General features: G+C 45.4%; 1 protein-coding gene across 1 annotated transcript in view; it reads left to right on the forward strand.

Annotated features, from left to right (window-relative positions):
- Positions 1-439: 439 nt before the first annotated feature.
- Positions 440-19923, forward strand: part of LOC141048292 (cytochrome P450 1A1-like) — a 99385-nt gene continuing 79901 nt past the window's right edge. Inside the window, exons 1-2 of the mRNA XM_073543744.1 lie at positions 440-616; positions 9761-10575. Of these exons, the coding sequence (XP_073399845.1) occupies positions 607-616; positions 9761-10575 (825 nt within the window). The 5' untranslated portion in view covers positions 440-606. The remainder of the gene's footprint in view (positions 617-9760; positions 10576-19923) is intronic.

The following is a 19923-nucleotide window of genomic DNA, read 5'->3' on the forward strand; positions in this document are numbered from 1 at the left end:
AAAAAATAAGGATCTTGATATAAATTTGATTTTTATGCCTCACGTTTTCTTTTTATATATTAGCTCTTTCCTGATGGCATTACATTTCAGATTACTATCCCTTTTATCTACACACTTTGCTATGGGGTCACTGGGGTCACATAATTTCTACAAGTGACCTTGGCTTTTACTATGCAAATGATTCATGTAATAGCTGCCCATTTAAGTTCTGTTTCAGTAGTAGGAAAATGATAACATCATAGAACTGTGTTAAAAATGTTTTTTGTTCCTTAGCAGTGCAACTAGCTTCTCCGTGAATTCTTGACACTGCTGCAGACACGGTATTGAAATCTTGTAGGTGTCATAGGGCAGAGTCAAAAGATGCAGACACAAGATAATTGACATATTTTACAAGAAATAGGGTTGGGCAAGATTACTTTGTTACACAAGGAGTTGTAACATGACACAAACAAGCCCTGCGAGCAGAAAAAGCGAAACACTAGAACATAACGAATAAGTGCTAAGAAGACAAACCAGTTCCACTGAATAACACTGTGTATGCAGAACTATTCCATTTTTGCTCGCTCCAGGATCTGCTGATTTGCTAAGAAATTAAATTGTGCTGGCATGGCTTCAGGTAAAAAGAATATTACTTATCAAATGTTGATTTTCAGAAGGCTTTTCAAATTGAGTTCTACTTTCTTAGGAAAGCTGCTCATGCATGATAAGGGTGGGACATACTGTCAGCAGCCTGTGACTGCACGTGCACGTAATATGGTTCTGTATTAAGTTGCAATTTTAGATAACATTTTACGAAGGTGATAATATAAGTACAATAATATGTATGTATAATATAATATATATAATATGTAAGTATATACAGTATATATATATATATACACATATACTGTATGTATATAAGAAAATGGCTACAAATTGTAATAAATAAGTAAATTTAAATTCTAATACTAGTCTAGAACTGTGGTCTGTGAATTACACTACATTACTTTAATTTTTTGCTTTAGCATCTCAATTTGTTATGCACACAGCGACCCTCCAACTTAGAACTTAAAAATAACTAATATCTCTCATGCATGGTCACGTACAGGGCCGGACTGGGACTAAAATTCAGCCCTGGCATTTGAAGTTACACTGGCCCACTAGTCACATGGTGACTATATAATATCTTTGTACACTTGTAGGTTACAAGAAGTGAGAGGAGATTAACACGACTATATAACATGTAGTCACAGCTGTGCCCAGTATTTCAGCTCAGTCCTATTTATTGCTTTTAGTTGCAGTACTCCTCCCAAAGCTCTGTCCCCTTTTGTACACACGGTGACAGAATTCCTGGCAGAACTGCTATCCATTGGGCAAACAGACCCCCAGGTCATAGCCGCCCCTATCATACCTCCCAACTGTTGAAGAAGGGAAAGAGGGACAAAGACTGCAGCGCGCTGCAAATTTTAAGCCACGCCCAGCCACACCCATTTCACAACTAGTCACACCCATGTCCACGCCCAACCGCACCCATTTAGCACTGTTGATCACACTGACTGGTACTGAGGGCACAGTGGCTGGCATTATGGGCACATTTTCTGGTACTGTGGGCACACTGACTGGTACTAAGGAAGAGAGAAAAAAGAAAACAGAGAGAGAGAGAAAGAAAGAAAGGAGAGCGAGCGGGAAAGAAAGAACAGAGTGAGAAAGAAAGAGGGGAAAGAAAGAAAGAACAGAGAGAGAAAGAAAGAAGTAAGGAAAGAAAGAAAGTGTTAGGAACAGCGGAACGCACTAAATAAAAATAATAATAAAGTGCGTTCGCCGCTCGGGGTCCACCATGCAGTAGGTGTTACAACCACTGCTGAGTAATGGCAGACGACCAATATGGCAATATAATGCGCACGGGTTCAACTTCACCCAAAGTGCGCAGAGCGGGCTCTGTTCACACACAGAGGCGCCGCAACAAAAACATACAAAAAGGCTGAGCCTGTTAGAGTCACAGGCCTCAGGTAAATGCACACACAGTATAAGGTCACAGGAGCAGGCACTAAGACAGAGGGGCTGCGTCCATCTAGACCTACCATGTGTGCGGCGTCGCTACTACGAACACCAAGAAGGGCTGCAACTGCAGCGCGGCACAGGACACTGCCGCTGGACGACACAGCTGCAAAGCAGGTGCTATGTCGGGCGCTAGCGCAGAGGTGCGGTGTGCACAGTAGCCTAAGGCTTGCCACAGACTGGCGCAGACTACCAAACTAATTCCCTAACCACATGCGTAATATCAGTGGGAAGGGGTTTCATAATAAGTCAGTCACCAGAATCATACATCCGTCACCATTCACACATAGCAGTATAATCTATACTAGCGCATGGCGGAACGGCCATGCATGCTTTTTATAGCAGCCGGGACCTTCCAGAAGCTTCCAGATCTCCAAGATGGACCAATGAGATCTGGAGCAGGACCTGAGCACATGACTCCCGATCTCCAATGGGAAACCATCTCATGAGCATGCTCAGTAGGAGGACAGAGGGACTTAGGCCCTGGAGAGATTTGCTGCAAGGCAATCTCCTCTGCGGTAGATAAAGAGCAAGAGACCACAGAATTTAAGGGTCTGGATTCCTGCAGAGCAGACGCAGGAACCTGACTCCTAACAGAAAGAACAGAGAGAAAGAAAGAGAGGAAAGAAAATGAAAGAAAGAGGGGAAAGAAAGAACAGAGAGAGAGAAAAAAGAAAGATTAGAGAGAGAATAAAAGAACAGAGAGAGAAAGAAATTGAGGCAAAGACAGAACTTAGAATGAGAAAGCAAGAACAGAGAAAGAAAGAAACAGAGAGAAATAAATAAATAAAGATTCTATAAATATACAATAGCAGCCCGGCTCCCATTGTAGTGCCCACCTGAGCCTCCCGGTGCAGGACATATCATAATCTGCTCAAATGGCCGGCATCCCCGATTCCAAAGCGATCCTGCTGTCTGCGCTGTCAGAGGAGAACATGGTGATGGATCTGAAGCTTTCCTAGTTCCGTCACAATCTCCTCATGAAATTATCTCATTTCCCGTCAGCTTCCAGCACATCACTTTCGGTGGAATGTCATGTGCGAGTTTTAATTTGCTCCTCGGGGCTCCACCGTGTACTCCTGTGTCCGTGGGAAAAGCCAGCTTTGTATGCCTCGTACACACTTGGCTCCGCTCCGTACATCCCATACACATATGGCTCCGCTCCGTACACACACGGCTTTGCATACCCCATACACACGTGTCTCCGCTCCATACAACAAGTACACACACGACTCCGCTCCATACACCTCGTACACGCGTGGCTCCGCACGCCCCGTACACACGTGGCTCCACTCCGTACACCTCGTTACACGCGCAGCTCCGTTCCATACACCTCGTACATGCGTGGCTCCGCTCCGTACACCTCGTACAGGCGCGGGTCCGCTGACGTTCACCTCGTACACACTCCGCTACGCTCCATACACTTCGTAAACATGGCTCCGCTCCGTAAACCTTGTACACACATGGCTCTGCTACATCCACCCTGTAAACCCTCCTGACCCCACACAGAAACTTACTCGCATCCAGCATTGCATCATGACAACCAGCATGGCAGAGTCCTGCATACACAAACGGAGGCTCCTGATCATGTGACCCCTGACTCCTCCCCTCCTGTGACCTCATCACAGGTCCTGTGCTCACAGAGCAGCCAATTGCAGCCTGAGAACGGTGCTGCCTGCGGAGGGAGTCAGAAGAGCCGTGCAGCATCTCATCCCATCCTCAGAAGGGATAATGGGTGCTCCTGCCCTCTTCTGGTCGGGTGACCGCAGCACACATCCTCACTCTGCGACACCTGAGCTGCTGGTGCTGCCTGTATCCATGTGGCGTCATTGCAGGAGGGGGACCTCGCATTTGTGTGCAGTTCCCTGGAAGCAGGAATGGATTGAGCGGCCCAATACAGGCACCAGCCCTTCTGGCATTTGCCAGAAGTGCCCGATAGTCAGTCCGGCCCTGGTCAAGTACCAGGTGTCCTCTGTTTGCCTCCTGCTATCTCCTCTGCTCAGATTATTCCATTGTACTGATGAGTCTAAACAATGCCTTCCCTGTGCTGTGGTATAAGCAAAGCAGGGGAAGTTGGTTTATACTTACCACTGCACTCCTCATGCCATGGTGGCAGCCATTCTGGAAAGAGAGCACTAGGCAGGGCACTGGGTACGGTGATTATTAGGAATGAGTGGACCTGTGGATATTCGGGTTCGTCGGGTTCAGATAAACTGTAGCCCAGAATTTGGTTTGGGCATCAGAAATTGACCCGAACTTGACACCGAACTTCATAGACCCAAACTTTGTTGCTTTAAAATGACTGTAAAATGGTCATAGTAAGAGTCAGGGGGCTGCAAAAGGAAACAAAATGGGGGAAAGTGAAATGACGTAACCACTTTCCGACCTTGGATGCACCCACTACATCATGATTAAGAAGTGCTTTGCGATCTCGGATGTAGTGGGTATGTCCAGGCGACGTCATTGCAGGACATAATCATTGCCATGGTGACTAGATGTCGTCATGACAACATCTGAGTCACCAGGCTCTAGCAAGTTAGTTAAATCATGTGCAGTGCATGATATAACTAACTTATGTGAGAGCAGCACGGACAGTTATAAAGCATAGCTATGCTCTTGCACTGTTATACTTTATAACTGTGATCAGAGTGAGTCTAAGTCCCATAGTGGGGCTAAGTAAAAAAAATGTAAAAAAAAGTGTAATATTTTTTTTAAATCACTAAATATCTATTTATATAATTGCCTTAATTTGTCTGTCATCTACTTCCGTCTGGATGTCCCTGAATCCCATCATCCACTGCGCCGCATCGGAGGCACGACGACCACCATTTTGGTACACCCAAGTGATGCTGCCCGGATCCGGGACGCAACTGCGGTCCTGAACGCAGCTGCGATCCCAACAGCCCCTGGGATACCAGCTGCTGCTCGGATCCAGGCTGCCGCTGCGATCCCGACCGCTGCTGCGATCCCGACCACCGCTGAGATCCCGGCCGCTGCTTGGATCCCAGCCGCCGCTTGGTTCCCAGCCGCCACTCGAATCCAGGTTGCCGCTGAGATCATGAGGCTGTGAAAGGGGTGTAACAAGGGGGTATAACGAGAGGGTTATAATAAAGGGGGTATAATGAGAGGGTGTAATGACGGGGGAGTAATGAGAGGGATGCCGTCGCCGGACCCCTGCCAGGACCCACTGCCTGACTACATGCACCGGATCCCGCCGCTGCCTGCCCATTCACCTCCATGCAGTTACAACTGGCAGGAAAGACTGCGGCTTGAGGCCTGTGCTGGAGATTGGGTGCGGCCACCCTCTGGTGGCACCGCACACCATCTCCAGCACAGACCGCAAAACACCGTCTTTCCTGCCAGTTGTGACTGCACGGAAGTGGGTGGGCTGCCACCCCCAGCGCCACAAAAAAGCCCCCATCGTGATGTTACTGCCCTCCCGATGCGATAGCATCGGGCATACATCTAGTTAATAATAAAAATATATATACAGTGGGGAAAAAAGTATTTAGTCAGTCTCCAATTGTGCAAATTCTCCCACTTAAAAAGATGAGAGGCCTGTAATTGACATCAAAGGTAGACCACAACTCTGAGAGCCAAAATGAGAAAACAAATCCAAAAAAATCACCTTGTCTGATTTGGCAAAATTTATTTTTCAAATTATGGTGGAAAAATAAGTATTTGGTCATTAACAAACGTTCATCTCAATATTTTGTTATATATCCTTTGTTGGCAATGACAGAGGTCAAACAGTTTCTGTAAGTCTTCACAAGTATGGCACACACTGTTGGTGGTATGTTGGCCCATTCCTCCATGCACATCTCCTCTAGAGCAGTGAAGTATTGGGCCTGTCACTGGGCAACACAGACTTTCAAATCAGTCCCCTCTTGAAAATGGGTAACTGGGCATAACAGTCCCAAACCGTATCAAACGCAGCCGTTTAAATTCAGTAGTGTATTCAACAACAGAACACTTACCCTGATGTAATGATAACAATGCAGTTTCAGCTGCAGTGCGACGATTAGGATCATCAAACATCATAGACCTTGCAGCTAAAAATCATCAAGATTATTCAAACGAGGGTCACGAGTCTCGTCACGAGTCTCAGTTAGCGGATTTGATCACGTGAGAGCTTGTGAGGTAAGTAACATGACTATACATAAGACTTTGGATCGATGTGTATGGAAGTAGGCAGTATGCACATCAAAATATAAAATGAATTGATTAATTAACCCACAAAATTTGTAGTGGTCTCAATTAAACTTAAATGGTAGTAACTTGGGAGGGCTAGTTGACAGTAGCTACCTCGGGGGTGGAGGCGCCCGTGCTGTTATTTGATTACTTAAATCCTGAGGCGCCTGCCCAAAATGGGTCACCCAGTTAGCAAGCTTGTTTTGCAGAGCCTCTATGTCCCCTTGTAAAGAGTTGATCATGGAGAACAACTGATCCAACTTTGTCTCAGTCGACATTATCCCAGCAGATTCCTTACTCTGCCTGAATATCCTGTAAAAATTATGAGGGAACTATGGCATCTGATTGTGTGGGATAAAACGAATCTGAGACCAAATCTGAGACAAATAAGTGTATTTAACAAAGCAAGCAGTGAAGCAAAATCTAACAGGGATTTTGCTGCAATTGTAATGAGATGCACAGCACAAAACAGAAATGTTCAGCAAACTTAATAGTGTGGAGCTACCGCTAATATACACAAGTCCAGCAGTAATATGAAGCGAGAGTACACACGGCACTTAATGTAGAAGTCCAGCAATTATATGAAGCAAAAGTGCGCATGGCTCATAAACGTAGAAGTCCAGCAATAATATGAGCAAGAGTGTGCACAGCACTTAATGTAGAAGTTCAGCAATACACAGGTGGAGCATTAACAGGAGAAGGTTAATAAATGTATCTTTTGGTCTGAAAAGTCCTGCTCAAGTCCAGGACCCCAGCCCATACAGACACAGTCCAAGAAGTGATAGCAATGTCAGAATCTCTTACTGACCACAGCAGTTCCAGAGATGTGTAGCTCCACACTAGAAGTCCGGACAATAAGTAACACCAGCCAGGATCAGGAAGCCGCACATATCCTGATTATAATTTTGGTAACTTTTTCTATGTGTCATGGCCACCTCTTAACCTCTTTTACCCATAAACCTTCTTTTGACACCCCATGAAACTTTGTAGCCTCCATACCATAACTATGAGGTTTTAGACTCTGTTAACACATAAATATATATTATAGGCATATGTCACGATGAATATCATATGCCAATGTGTGGCATACATTAACTATTGATTATCATTATGCTATTTAAAAAAAAGAAAACATTTTGACAAGATTCTTCTGTATTGCCCAGGTATAGTACAGTTCACTATGCTTTTTATTTACCGTATTTTTCGGACTATAAGATGCACCGACCATAAAATGCACCCCAATTTTCAGTAGGAAAATAGGGGTAAAAAAAATAATGTGTCAAATGGGGGTCCGTCTTACAGTCTGAATTCAGCTTACCTGGGAAGGGATCCGGAACAGGTGGAGAAGTAGTCACAGGGGTCATTCAGTGGTCCAGGCTCGTGCGGTGGCGGCTCTGTGCTGGGGCAGGTTGGTTGTGCTGGGGCAGCTGCGCTGGGGTAGGGGCAGCTGTGCTGGGGCTGGGGCAGCTGTACTGAGGCAAGGGCAGCTGTGCTGGGGCATGGGCAGCAGTGCTGGGGCTGGGGCAGCTGTGCTGAGGCAGGGACAGCTGTGCTGGGGCTGGGGCAGGTGGGCTCTGCGGTGGTGGCAGCGGGCAGCGCTCTGCGGTGCGGTGGTGGCAGCAGGCTGTGCTCCGGTGCAGGGGCAGCGGCTCCGCCGGCATTTCTTCGCAGCCCGGAGGCCACCGCTCTTCCCTTGCTGGCCGCCGCCATGTTGCGGTGGCCTCCGGGAGCATGGACGCCGGAAAGATGGCCGCCGGTCCGGAGACGGCGCATGCGCGGGATAGATCTCGTCCCGAGAGCTCGAGGGACGAGATTCAAATCTCGGCAACGAGATCTCGTCCCCCGAGATCTCGAGACGAGATCTGAAGCTGCGCATGCGCCGTCCCTGGACCGGCGGCCAACTCTCCGGCGTCCATGCTCCCAGAGGCCACCGCAACATGGCGGCGGCCAGCAAGGGAAGTGCGGTGGCCTCCGGGCTGCAAAGAAATGCCGGCAGAGCCGCCGCCCCTGCACCACAGAGCGCCGCCAGCTGCCACAAACGCAGAGCGCCGCCTGCTGCCACCACCGCACCGAAGAGCCCCGCCCGCTGCCACCATCCACCAGGTTAGTACCGTGTATTGCGACCATAAGACGCACCCCCCACTTTCCCCAAAAATTTTGGGGGAAAAAAGTGCGTCTTATGGTCGGAAAAATACAGTACTTAAAAAAGTTTGTAAAAACATAATACTGCCATATATGCCAAAATACAATTTTATGTTTAAGCGGCACACTTCGATTACTTCAAATGTAGCATTATCAAAGCCTTACTATGTCATCGTAGGTACAGTGTCGTAACACCTGCGTTTCTTAAGAGTGTGACCACAACTGAGCCTGTGCAGGAGAGGGGCCATTTATGCCAACATTTACAGCAGCTGGATGTGTGTCTCAGGATGCACATTCTGCTGAAGTGTATTGCAGCACAGGGACTCTCCGTTTCCCTGTCCTGCAATACACACCACCGACCAATGAAATGCCTGATGTTGACGTCACTGTGTTAGTCACAAGCAGCTCATGACAGTGACGTCATGCACTGCCCATGCAGGCGCGCTGAAATCAGCTGTCGGTTAGAGAAGAGGACACTGCATGTCATGGGAGCAGAGGAAGGTAAGAAGAATTGGATTTTTTATGTTTTGGAAAGCAGACTAGAAATTATACCTGGAAAGGCCCAGGATGATAGTCAATGTACAAAGTGAGGGCTCAGGATGAGAGTCAATATGCAATGAATTTTTGGGACACTATTGGGCCATGATTGGGACACTATTAAAAATATGTCTTTATAGAATCTAGAATGCTACAAAAACCCTTACATATAAACATGGAGATGGGAGCCCAGGAGTAAATTTTGCAGGGGGGCACATAGAAGTCAAGCTACACCATTGCATAGGTAGTCTTACTATGTAGGTTAAGTAACCATGCTGTGAAGCTGTCACTATTTGTAATGATTCCTCTCAAGTAGAGTTGAGCGACTTTGGTCGGATCGGGTTTCATGAAACAAAATTTGTTTCAGATGAAACTGGTCCAACTAGGGCGAAAAAAGTTGGAGTTTCGTCCGAAACCCGATCCCAATGCAAGTCAATGGGGAATAAAAGTCGGCATTGAGTGGATGAATGTCATCCGCTCAATGCCGACTTTTATTTCCCATTGACTTGCATTGGGGTCGGGTTTCAAACGAAACTCCGACTTTTTTTGCCCTAGTCAGACCAGTTTCGTCTGAAACAAATTTTGTTTCATGAAGCCCGATCCGACCAAAGTCGTTCAGCTCTACTCAGGAGGCCTGCATGATATCTCCAAAGTATCCTAGCCAAACAGGCATGCATCTCCTAAGTCAAAGGGACTTCTGTAGCAAAGTTTTAAATAAACCTACCATTTGTAGGGATGTGTTAAAATTTGTCTTTGATTGCTTGATACACGATTTCTTTTATAGTTTTACAGAAACAGCATTATTTTCTTTATGAAAGTCAACTTTATTACTATTTTTTTTATTTATTTGCAGTTGCCAATTATTTCCTGGGACACCTTTTTTCATTTGAAATGGTTGCTGTTATCATTGTCTCCACTCTTTTACTTATATTGACACTGAATAGAAAACAGAAAATGTCACTGCCAGGCCCGTGGGCATTGCCTATTTTTGGAAACTTTTTTCAGATTGGAGGCCAAGCCCATATATCTCTTACAGAAATGAGGAAAACATATGGAGATGTTTTCTTGATTAAATTAGGCATGATGCCAGTGGTGGTTGTCAGTGGTTTTGAGACAGTAAAAAAAGTTCTTGGTAAGCAAGGAGAACATTTTGCCAACAGACCCAACATGTATTCTTTTTCACTACTGGCTAATGGAAAAAGTATGACATTTTCAGAAAAGTATGGTGAAACCTGGAAAATCCATAAGAAGATTATGAGAAATGCTTTGAGAACACTGTCCAAGTCAAATGTTGATTCCATGAATTGCTCCTGCCTTCTGGAAGAATATGTTTGTGCTGAAGCATCAGACTTAGTTGACACAATGCAAAAAATGTCTAAAGACCATGGTAGCTTTAACCCATCCCGTTTAGTAATTTTGACTGTTGCTAATGTGATATGTGCTCTATGCTTTGGTAAGAGGTATAACCATAATGATAAAGAATTTCTCAATATCATTGAGGTGAACAATGATGTTCAAAAAGTGTCAGGAGCAGGACTTTTGGCAGACTTTATTCCAGTATTCAAGTTTTTACCATCAACAAGTTTAAACAAATTGAAAAAATTCACAAAGACATTTAATAATTTTATAGCTAAATCTGTGCAGGACCACTATGGATCTCATGATGAGGTAAGGAAATAAAAGTAATGTCTTTTTATATATTTAAAAGTGATTTATAGAGATGGGTGAACGTGATCGATAAAGTTCAGGTTTCGTACTGGACATGTGTTTCCATGCACGGACCCCGAACACAGACATTTGCCAGAAGACCGTGCTACTGTTTGAGTTTGGCAACCCAAATAAAGCTTGCTAAAAGGTTGCATCACAGCCAACCAAACAAGTTTTCCCAGTGTGGGCACTTGCGAACCCATCACAGTCAAGTTAAGTATTGACATGGCTATGATTGGCCAGCACACCCTGTAAAAAAAAATAAATAAAAAAACTTGGAGTCTTCTCTATTCTTGAAAACCATCACAGTTAAATCTATATTTAGGCTGGGGAGGGCCTATATCAATGGCCCCTTCCCAGTCTGAGATTATCAGTCCACACCTGTTTGCTTTATGTTGACTGGTTATCATAAATGGAGGGGTCCCCACTCCGTATTTTTTTAATCATTTAAATAAATAAAAAAAGCAGCATGGGGTTCCCCCATTTTTGATAACCAGCCAAGGTAAAGCAGACAGCTGTGGACTGATATTTTCAGACTGGGATATTGGTCCTACCCAGCTTAAAAATAACAGCCCGCAGCCACCCCAAAAAAGGCGCATCCATTAGATGTGCCAATTTTGTCAATTTGCCCCGCTCTTCCAGCATTCCCTGATGTGTTGGCAAGTGGGGTAAAAGTTTTGAGGTTGATGTCAGCTGTTTTATGTCTGCTGACACCAAGCCCAGAGGTTAGTAATTGTGAGGCGTCTATCAGACACCACCATTATTAACACCATAATTAAAAGTAAAAAAAGACGCAAAAAGTCATTTAATTGAACAAAATACTCTCCCACAATAACCCTCTTTTGCCAATTTAATAATGTAAAAATCAAAAAAATCAAATCTATATTGATCTTTCTGCCGATAGTCCATAATGCTGATGTCCCATGAAGAGCCCCAACTCTGCTACATTTTGTTGCATTGCTGAGCAGCAATCTCAGCCTTGCAAACAGCTCACACTGAGCTGAGTGTGAGTGGTGGTGACATCATTAAAGTTATCACCAGTCACACACAGCTGCATTCTCATGCTCAGCTCAGTGTGATCTGACTATCTTGCTAAGTAATAACATTACTGATGTCACTGCTCAGCAATGCAACCATATGTAGCAGAGTTAGGGATCTTCGTGGGACATCAGAATTATGGATTGTAGGCGAACAGGTGAGGATTACTTTAATTTTTAATTTTATGTTAATAACTGGGAAAAAGAGATTTGTTGGGGAATGCTTTGTTCTATTAAAGGACTTTTTTCTTTGTGGGTTTTTATTACCGTATATACTCGAATATAAGCCAACTCGAGTATTAGCCGAGGCACCTAATTTTGCCATGGAAAATTTGGGTAACTTATTGATGCGAGTATAAGCCGGGTATGCATTGTCCCCTCATCCCTGTCCTGTATGCGTGGCTTCCCTGGCCCCGATGTTGTATGTATGGCTACCCCGGTCCCATAGTTATTTGCATGGCTCCCCCGGTCTGTCGTATGCATGGCTCCCTTGGTCCCGTTGTTGTATGCATGGCTTCACCGGTACATCATTGTATGCATGGCTCCCCCAGTCCATCATTGTATGCATGGCTCCCCCCAGTCCCGTGTTGTATGCATGGCTCTTCCGGTCCCATCGTTGTATGCATGGACTCCCCTGGTCCCATGTTGCATGCATGGCTCACCCCATCCTTTCCTGTTATGCATGCTTATGCATGCTTCAAAAAAAAACAAAAACATCCTACTCACCCTCCACCAGCATGCCCATCGCAGGAGCAGCACCTCGTTCCAGCTTCCAGCAGCACTTCCTGTGCTGAGCGATCATGTGGCACCACTCATTAAGGTAATGAATATGCAATCTACGCCTACAGGAGTCGTGAGGCGTGCATATTCATTACTTTAATGAGCGGTGCCACATAATCGCTCCACACAGGAAGTGCTGCTGGCACTGGAAACAACGTAGATGCAGCGATGGCACGAGGAGGGTGAGTATGATGTCTTCTGGAAGCCAGCGGCTACAGCTATCACTGCTATAAGAGAAATGAATATTCATCCATACAGACACCGTATAATGGTGTACGCTCTTCACACACTACCATGTACCACCTTGTATCACGGACAAATAGAAGCTATCTGGGTGTGACTCTGGAAAAAAAGCCGAGGAGTTTTTCCATTTTTCCAGACCTACACCTTAGAGTGCTGTCCGCTTTTCAAACAGTTTTGTATATCTGCTGTTTGATCACGGTCAAAACTAGACAGAGACAGCGTGTGTCAGTCCCTATACAAATAGACAGAGATTGACAATTTTCCATACACACACCTTAAAGAGCTGTCCGATTCTCAAAAAGTATTGTATATCTGCCGTTCGCATTACAGTCACATCTATACAGAGTCAGCGTGTGTGTGTGACACTCTGTAAATACATATACGGAGATTGTTAGTTACACAAAAAATGTATACAGCTGTACACTTCTGATACAGTTCTGCATATCTGCTTGTTGGATTATGGTCCAATACATACTGTGAGAGCATCTGTGACTAACAAAAAATATATACGTAGATTTAGTTTTTTTAATACACCTTAAACAGCTGGACGCTCCTCATACAGTACCATCTCTCTGCTGGTATTTTTGGTACATTTTCCCAAACATGAGGAAGTATGGTGGAAGTGGCCGCGGACGTGGGCAGGGGGGCGCAGCTGGTACTGATGGTGGTGGTGCATCGGCTGGTTCTGGCAAAAGCACAATAGCAGCTAAGGCAGGAGGTGTTGAGCCTGCGTCATCGTCTGGTCCAAGAAGGCCAGTAAGGTTGCCTTTTCTTGGAGTAGGAAAACCGCTTTTAAAGCCAGAGCATCAGGAACAGGTTTTGGTGTACATTGCCGAAACAGCCACCAGCTCTAGTGCCTCCTCTTCTGAACGTTTGAAACCTGCAAGCATGGAGTCGTCAGTGCAGGATTCTAGTCAGGAAAAACACCTTTCCTTGTGTCCTTCACCCCCACCAAAAGTTAAGGATGTGGCAGCCCACACTTCAGGTTACTCTATGGAGCTCTTTTCACATACCATGCCTAGGTTATCCAGTCAAATCCAGAATTCCCCAGTCCAAGATGAATCTGACATGATGGCACTTATGCACAGCCACTGCTAGATGATTCTTCTGGTACATCGACCCAGAGCACTACATTGCCCTCGCAGTCTATTATCAACTTAGCACAGCATGCAAGGCCAGAAAATGTATACCATAGTAGGAAGAGTGCAGTGTGGCACTTCTATGTCCAAAATCCTACTGATGAGGCAAAGGTTACCTGTAAGAAGTACGGAATAGTCCAGTCAAAATACGGTTTAACCCGGAACAAATTCCAAGAAAGCGTTTTATGATTTTTTTTATTACTATTATATGTGGGGAACAACATATTAAAAGTTTTCCAAAAATTGATCACCACAAAGGTCCTAACTATGACGTCATAAGACGATGACAGCCATCGCACTAAAAATAACGAATATTTCCCTATTTCAAAGCTGTAGCTTTAGGTTACAGAAGAATTTGCATTTTGTATGCTATATATTTTCATATAACCATTTTTATACAAAGTTTTATACTAACTACATGGACAGGCGAGGTAATGACGTCATCAATGACGTCATGACATATATGTACATTTCTAGAAATTATAGAATTAATACACAGTGCATTTTAAGACCTACTTCATCACTGAATAAGCGTGTCAGGTCAATAGTCACTATTTTCATCATCAGACACTGCTTCCTCACTCATATTGTCACAATGCCCTTCTTGACATGGTCCGCATACCCGTGAACAGGTAAGTCCGTGTCTTTTGCAAGTGCACCGAAGTGTAGTACAACCACGAGAACAATTGCAGTGAATTATTTTCAGAAGTGTTTCTGGCGTGGGTGAAGTGTCCAGCATCACTGGAACTAGACTGTTGTTCTGCAATTACCATCCCCATTCAGTAGTGTCCATGGCCTCAGCATTGTTTATCCAAAGCATCACTTGGAGGTAACTCCGAAGGGCATGATAGTTCGTTACAGAGGAGGTCGGTGGCAGTTGTTCAGGTGTAACAAAGATTTTGGCTGAACCAACTTTTTTTCAGAGAGTAGAATACTTCATTGCAGACTGATTGTCTCCAGGTTTGCCCCCGAACAATGCCACCATTGCTTTACACCCAGTGTCTTCAATCTCAGCTCTGTTTTTGTTAGGTGTGGAAAAGATTTTAGCCCAGCTATTTAAGACCGAGTCTCCCTTCAAAACAATGTTAACTTTGTTACTTGTTCGTTATTTGCGCCGTCGCTGATGGGTAATGTCCTTAGTGTTTGGTCCTCCAATTTAACCATCAAATACTATCGTAGCCTTACCATAGTGCTTTAGTGTGAAAGATGCATAGTCTTCAGCGATTGAACAATATGTCTTTCCTTCTGACCACTTCAGTCGATGGAGAAGAGAACCTCCGTCAAGAACATAATGTTCCACTTCTGGTACATCCTTGAGTACTGCGTCATCTGAACTCTGTTCTTTTATAGCATCCATCAGTTGTGCTTTGTTTGGTTTGTGTAAGAGATGATTTGCCTCAAAGAGGGATGGTGGGTATGGTGAAAGTTCATAGGCCATCACCTCATCAAGGGAAAGATCAGCAGTTTGAGACACCACAAGAAACCTTTGGAACAAAAGAGCGGGATCTATTGTTTTGTCCTTAGCAACGTCAATAGCCTCACTGGATGCCAGGGTCTTGGCTTTCATTGACCGCTTGTACTTAACTGAAAACAATGATTGACTCTCCATTGTTGCCACTATTTCTCTGCCAATGGTGAACAGGTTATGGATATTCACATCCTTATTTGCATTGACACCGGTGATAATGTTGCGAAGAGACACTTCATCAGAGAAAGGTGAAAAGGTCTCGAGTTTATCTGCAATTTTCTCCAGGTTTTCATGATCTCTTCTCGTCCTTGACGTTCTTGCCTCCTTGTGTTGTTCACTGGTGACAAAGCTCTGGCGAGTGAAACCCTGCATTGCATCACTGTAGGAAGAGGACACTGGCACAGACAGAGTCCACAAGGCCCACTGATGTTCGGACATTCCACTTCCTCTGGTGAGTCCTCCTCCAGTTTTTAGGGAGCGCATCAGAGCTTGCTCGATGACTAGGTCGCAACCCAGGCCTGCCCAGTACTGATAAGTCCGCCTTACAACATGCAAGCCATTCATAAATCTATGGAAGACTGATGACATATCATCATCCAGAGTGGTCATAGACTGGAGGTAAAGGTAGGCGGCCTTCACATAGTTCCCATGCCCAGCAGCTGCAAGAATGGGCAAACATTCGGCTACAGCATGAAGGTGCATCAGCCAGGATCCTGTACGATCGGCCTCGATAAGCTCCCTTGCAATTTCAACCATCTGTTGGTAATTCAGCCATAGTTTACTGGTGTGAGAGTGAGAGGATAATCCGTTTCTTTTGGTGGACAAGAGGTGGACAATTTCACTAAGGCAGGTAGAAGTGATGACCGAATTCAAGTCACTCTCCCCTGTCAGTGTCCGAGCATAAACTGCTCAAGTTCTTGCAACAGGTCTGCAAAACCGGGATGGTCGCAAAGTACTTTATCTGCAACTTGCTGAGTAAGACACTGATCAAGGAGGAGATGGCCACGAACTGCACGCTGAACTGCCTTTCCAGTCATGATGTGTTCCACAGCATTGTCACCGTAAATTGTTCTAAAGATCTCTTTGATTCCACTCCCATCCATCAACGTTCCTATGGCACCCATAAGATTCATCAATGTGTGGAAGCTACCGAGCATCAGGACATCATCTCGAACCGGGCTGTCTTCAGGCACCTCGTGTTTGATTTCTGACGCTTTCCAGTAGAGTGGCTGATTGAATGTAACAACTGCAGCGAATCGGTGTTTATCAGCAAGGTTGCACAGATACTAGAGAGTAGAGAAGATGCATGACTTGTTTCCGGAATACATGTCAATGATGGGCAGGAAGATTACCGAAGACAACCCCGGATGATCACAGTCTTTATGTAGCATGTGCATCATTCCATTCCAGCTTGGTGCAGGCTGTTTGAAGAGTAAAGACATCTCCCACAATACATCAACATGATGGTCAATGGCGTCGAGAAATGGCAAGGGCTTGTATTTTATGTTTCGGCGAGTGTGTTTTGCGAAACGGTATTCCCTTACATCAACTCTGCTTTGTTCAACTATCTCCAAGTCCGCAGTCTTCCGTCTGACAACAGTGCGACTGACCTTCCTTCCTGGAGTCACAGTAGCTACCATCCCCATGCCATGGAAAGTCCCCTTCCCATCTAACGTGATGATATTATGATCGACGTTGTCCGCAGCGAACAGCAGTGCCGTATCCAGTCTCTCTGTGGTACCACCGAGTACATCCTGGCAAACAGAAGCGGCAGCGTTTTCCTCTATTCTCTGAACTTCCGAATATGATGAACAATATCCCACGGCTGAGAGACTGTCTACAAGAAATCGAGACCTGAAATGATGATGCAGCTGGACTGCTAACCCAAGCTGCAATGGAGCTACTACAGCCCTGGGACATACAGCCTGAACAACTGATTGTCCAATGCTTGTGACCTTCCTGTGAATGTCCTTTCCAACGAAGAGGGTTTCAAGCAAGCAAAGCAAACTCAGGGGGAGATAATCTAAGGCAGACAGACATTCAAGCGAAGAAGTCTTCGGATATTCATCGGTTGAAGATGGGATCTTAGACTTGATATCGCTCTTGATTAGTTTGGCCGCAGTCTCTATGATGGCTCTCTTCTGGGCTTCTTCATCCGTTTCCTGACTACGGAAATAGTCCCTCAGGATTATTCTGGTCTTTTCACGGAATGTTACAATGTTAGGCAACCCTTCACACTTTGCTATGAATAGCGAATCGCCATACCTCTCCTCCAGGCTATACCTCAGCCATTTATTACTATAGGCAGCACTGTCTCCTTCTATAAGATACTCCGTCATTTTCTTTGCAAGATCTGTGACAGTCAGTTGCTCTTCATCGTTGTCCTCGAGAAATGCACACAATCTCAAGAACGCTTGCTCTTGGTCCATGTTCATCGGCCTCCCTACCTTACGCGGTTTCTTTGTAGTAGATCCACCACCATGATGGATAGGAATTCCGTAATTTGTCCAAAAGTTAATGTCACATGAACGATGATACAGACAGTCTGCAGCATGTAAGTCCTTCCCAAAGTACGCGATTCTCCCTTGAATGGTGATTGCAGAGTCATCATTACGCTGTTTGCAATGTGACAAGATGGACCTTACAAATCCATGCGTTTTAACAAAGCTGTAGTCATCAAAATCACTAATAGATAGTGTTGAGCATTCCGACACCGCAAGTTTCGGGTATCGGCCGATATTAGCTGTATCGGAATTCCAATACTTAGTTCCGATACTTTTTTCATATCGAATACCGGAATCAGAAGTTCCCATAATGCCAGGAGCCCGCTCGATTTGATTCAGCCAATGGGGATCCTCAGAAGTGTGGGCACATCCTGTTAGGCATGTAGGCATGTTAACTACTGGCATGGCTGTGATTGGCTGCTGAAATGATGTCATGATGCACTATAAAAAGCGCTGCAGCCGCCATTTCTGGTCACTCTGCTGTGAATTCAGTTTGGGACAGGCTGCTGTTGAAGACTGTGAGGGACAGTTAGAAATAGCGATTCCACAAAACATATAGTGCTTAACCCAGGCTACATAAACCACCACTGTAGCTTGCTTTTCCCTAGCAGCGCTGTTTTCACAGCTGTCTGCAAGGGCTGTGTGAGTGCAGACCCACGCTGTGTAGTGTGTCCTGCAGGCACGTCTGCTTGTAGGCCGGCCAGCATGTGTCTCTGCCTCATACACATTTTTCTTTTATTGCTGCTTTTTTTTTCTCCTCTATAGTGTGCTTCCATACGTATCCATATACGTTGGTTGCAAACACTAAAGGAGTGGACAGCGGAGCATTTCAGCAGCCTTTCAGTGCTATAGCCCATTTCTCTGCACTGTTTTTGGCTGTCTGATAGGTCTCTCTGTGTGTGAGTGCAGCTCACGTTGCAGTGTGTTCTACAGCCACCGCTAGCTGTAGTCCGCTCAGCGTGTGTCACTGCCTCATACATAGTCCTTTTTTTGCAGCTTATTTAGCCAGATTTTTGCTCCTATATTAGTGTGCTTCCAACCGCATTCGTTGTCATTGGTTGGTTGCAAACACTATATAGGATTAGATAGAGGAGCCTTTTTGCTGGCTTGTGCCCTTCAGGGCCAGCCAGGCTAGTATCACCCTATTTTTTGGAGCCTCATCAATTGCATTGTAGGTTAGCTTCCTGCATTGTAATCGCTCCAAAAAGTTTGTGATACTATAGCTTTCAAACTTTGGTCACATCCTTTCCTTTCCCCCCACCCAAAAAAAAGGACATAAAGTTCACCAAACACTCCACTTTACAGTTGTCTAGGCCACATTAGATCATATTAAAGTGTAGTACACACACTCTTAGCCAAATTAGTGTTTCTTATACTGGTTAGCAGGTGTTTAGGAATAAGAACACTAAGCCACCCCTTTTTTACTTTTCTGCCTATCTTTATCAGTCTACCAAGATGAAGAAGGCAGGGAGTAAGGCACATGGTCGTGGCCATGGAGTTTCAGCAGGGAGAGGACAGGGGGATTCAGCAGGGAGAGGACGTGGGGATTCGGTGTCTGCTGCGGGCACCAGTGACCCGGCATCCCCCACTTTTACCAGGCAACAGTCCTTCATGCGCAGCTTTGTAGGACCTCGCCGTACCCCACTGCTGCGTGACAAACAAATTGAAGCCGTTGTCGGATGGATGGCAGCTAACGCATCCACTTCAATGACTTCCCCATCCTCCCAAGGCCAGAGCACTGAAGAGCAACCATCTGTCTCTTCACCACCTGCCAAATTGCCCAGGCAGTCTGAGAGCCCTGGACAGGAGCCATCTCAATCTTTACTTCTGTTCTCAGAATCTGTTGGCTTGGAAAGAGGTGGCCAGCCAAGCAGCATTCTAGAGCGTGAAGAAGAGGGAGTATGCAGTGATGCGCAACTGCTTTGTCCCTCTGAATCTGAAGAGGCGGGTGGGCCAGTGCCTATGGTCAGCACACCTCAGTATGCATCAGATGATGATGAGACTCAGTTGCCAATTTCTGGTGCGTACGGTGCTGGCGAGACAACCCAGGACCAGCCGGTGCTTGAAGAGGGGAGTGGAGATGATGAGGTCCTTGACCCATCATGGCGTCAGCCACAGGAAGGTGGTGGGAGCAGCTC

Source organism: Dendrobates tinctorius, unplaced genomic scaffold (assembly GCF_039654945.1).
Source record: "Dendrobates tinctorius isolate UK_male_01 unplaced genomic scaffold, ASM3965494v1 ptg000134l, whole genome shotgun sequence".
NCBI lineage: Eukaryota > Metazoa > Chordata > Amphibia > Anura > Dendrobatidae > Dendrobates > Dendrobates tinctorius.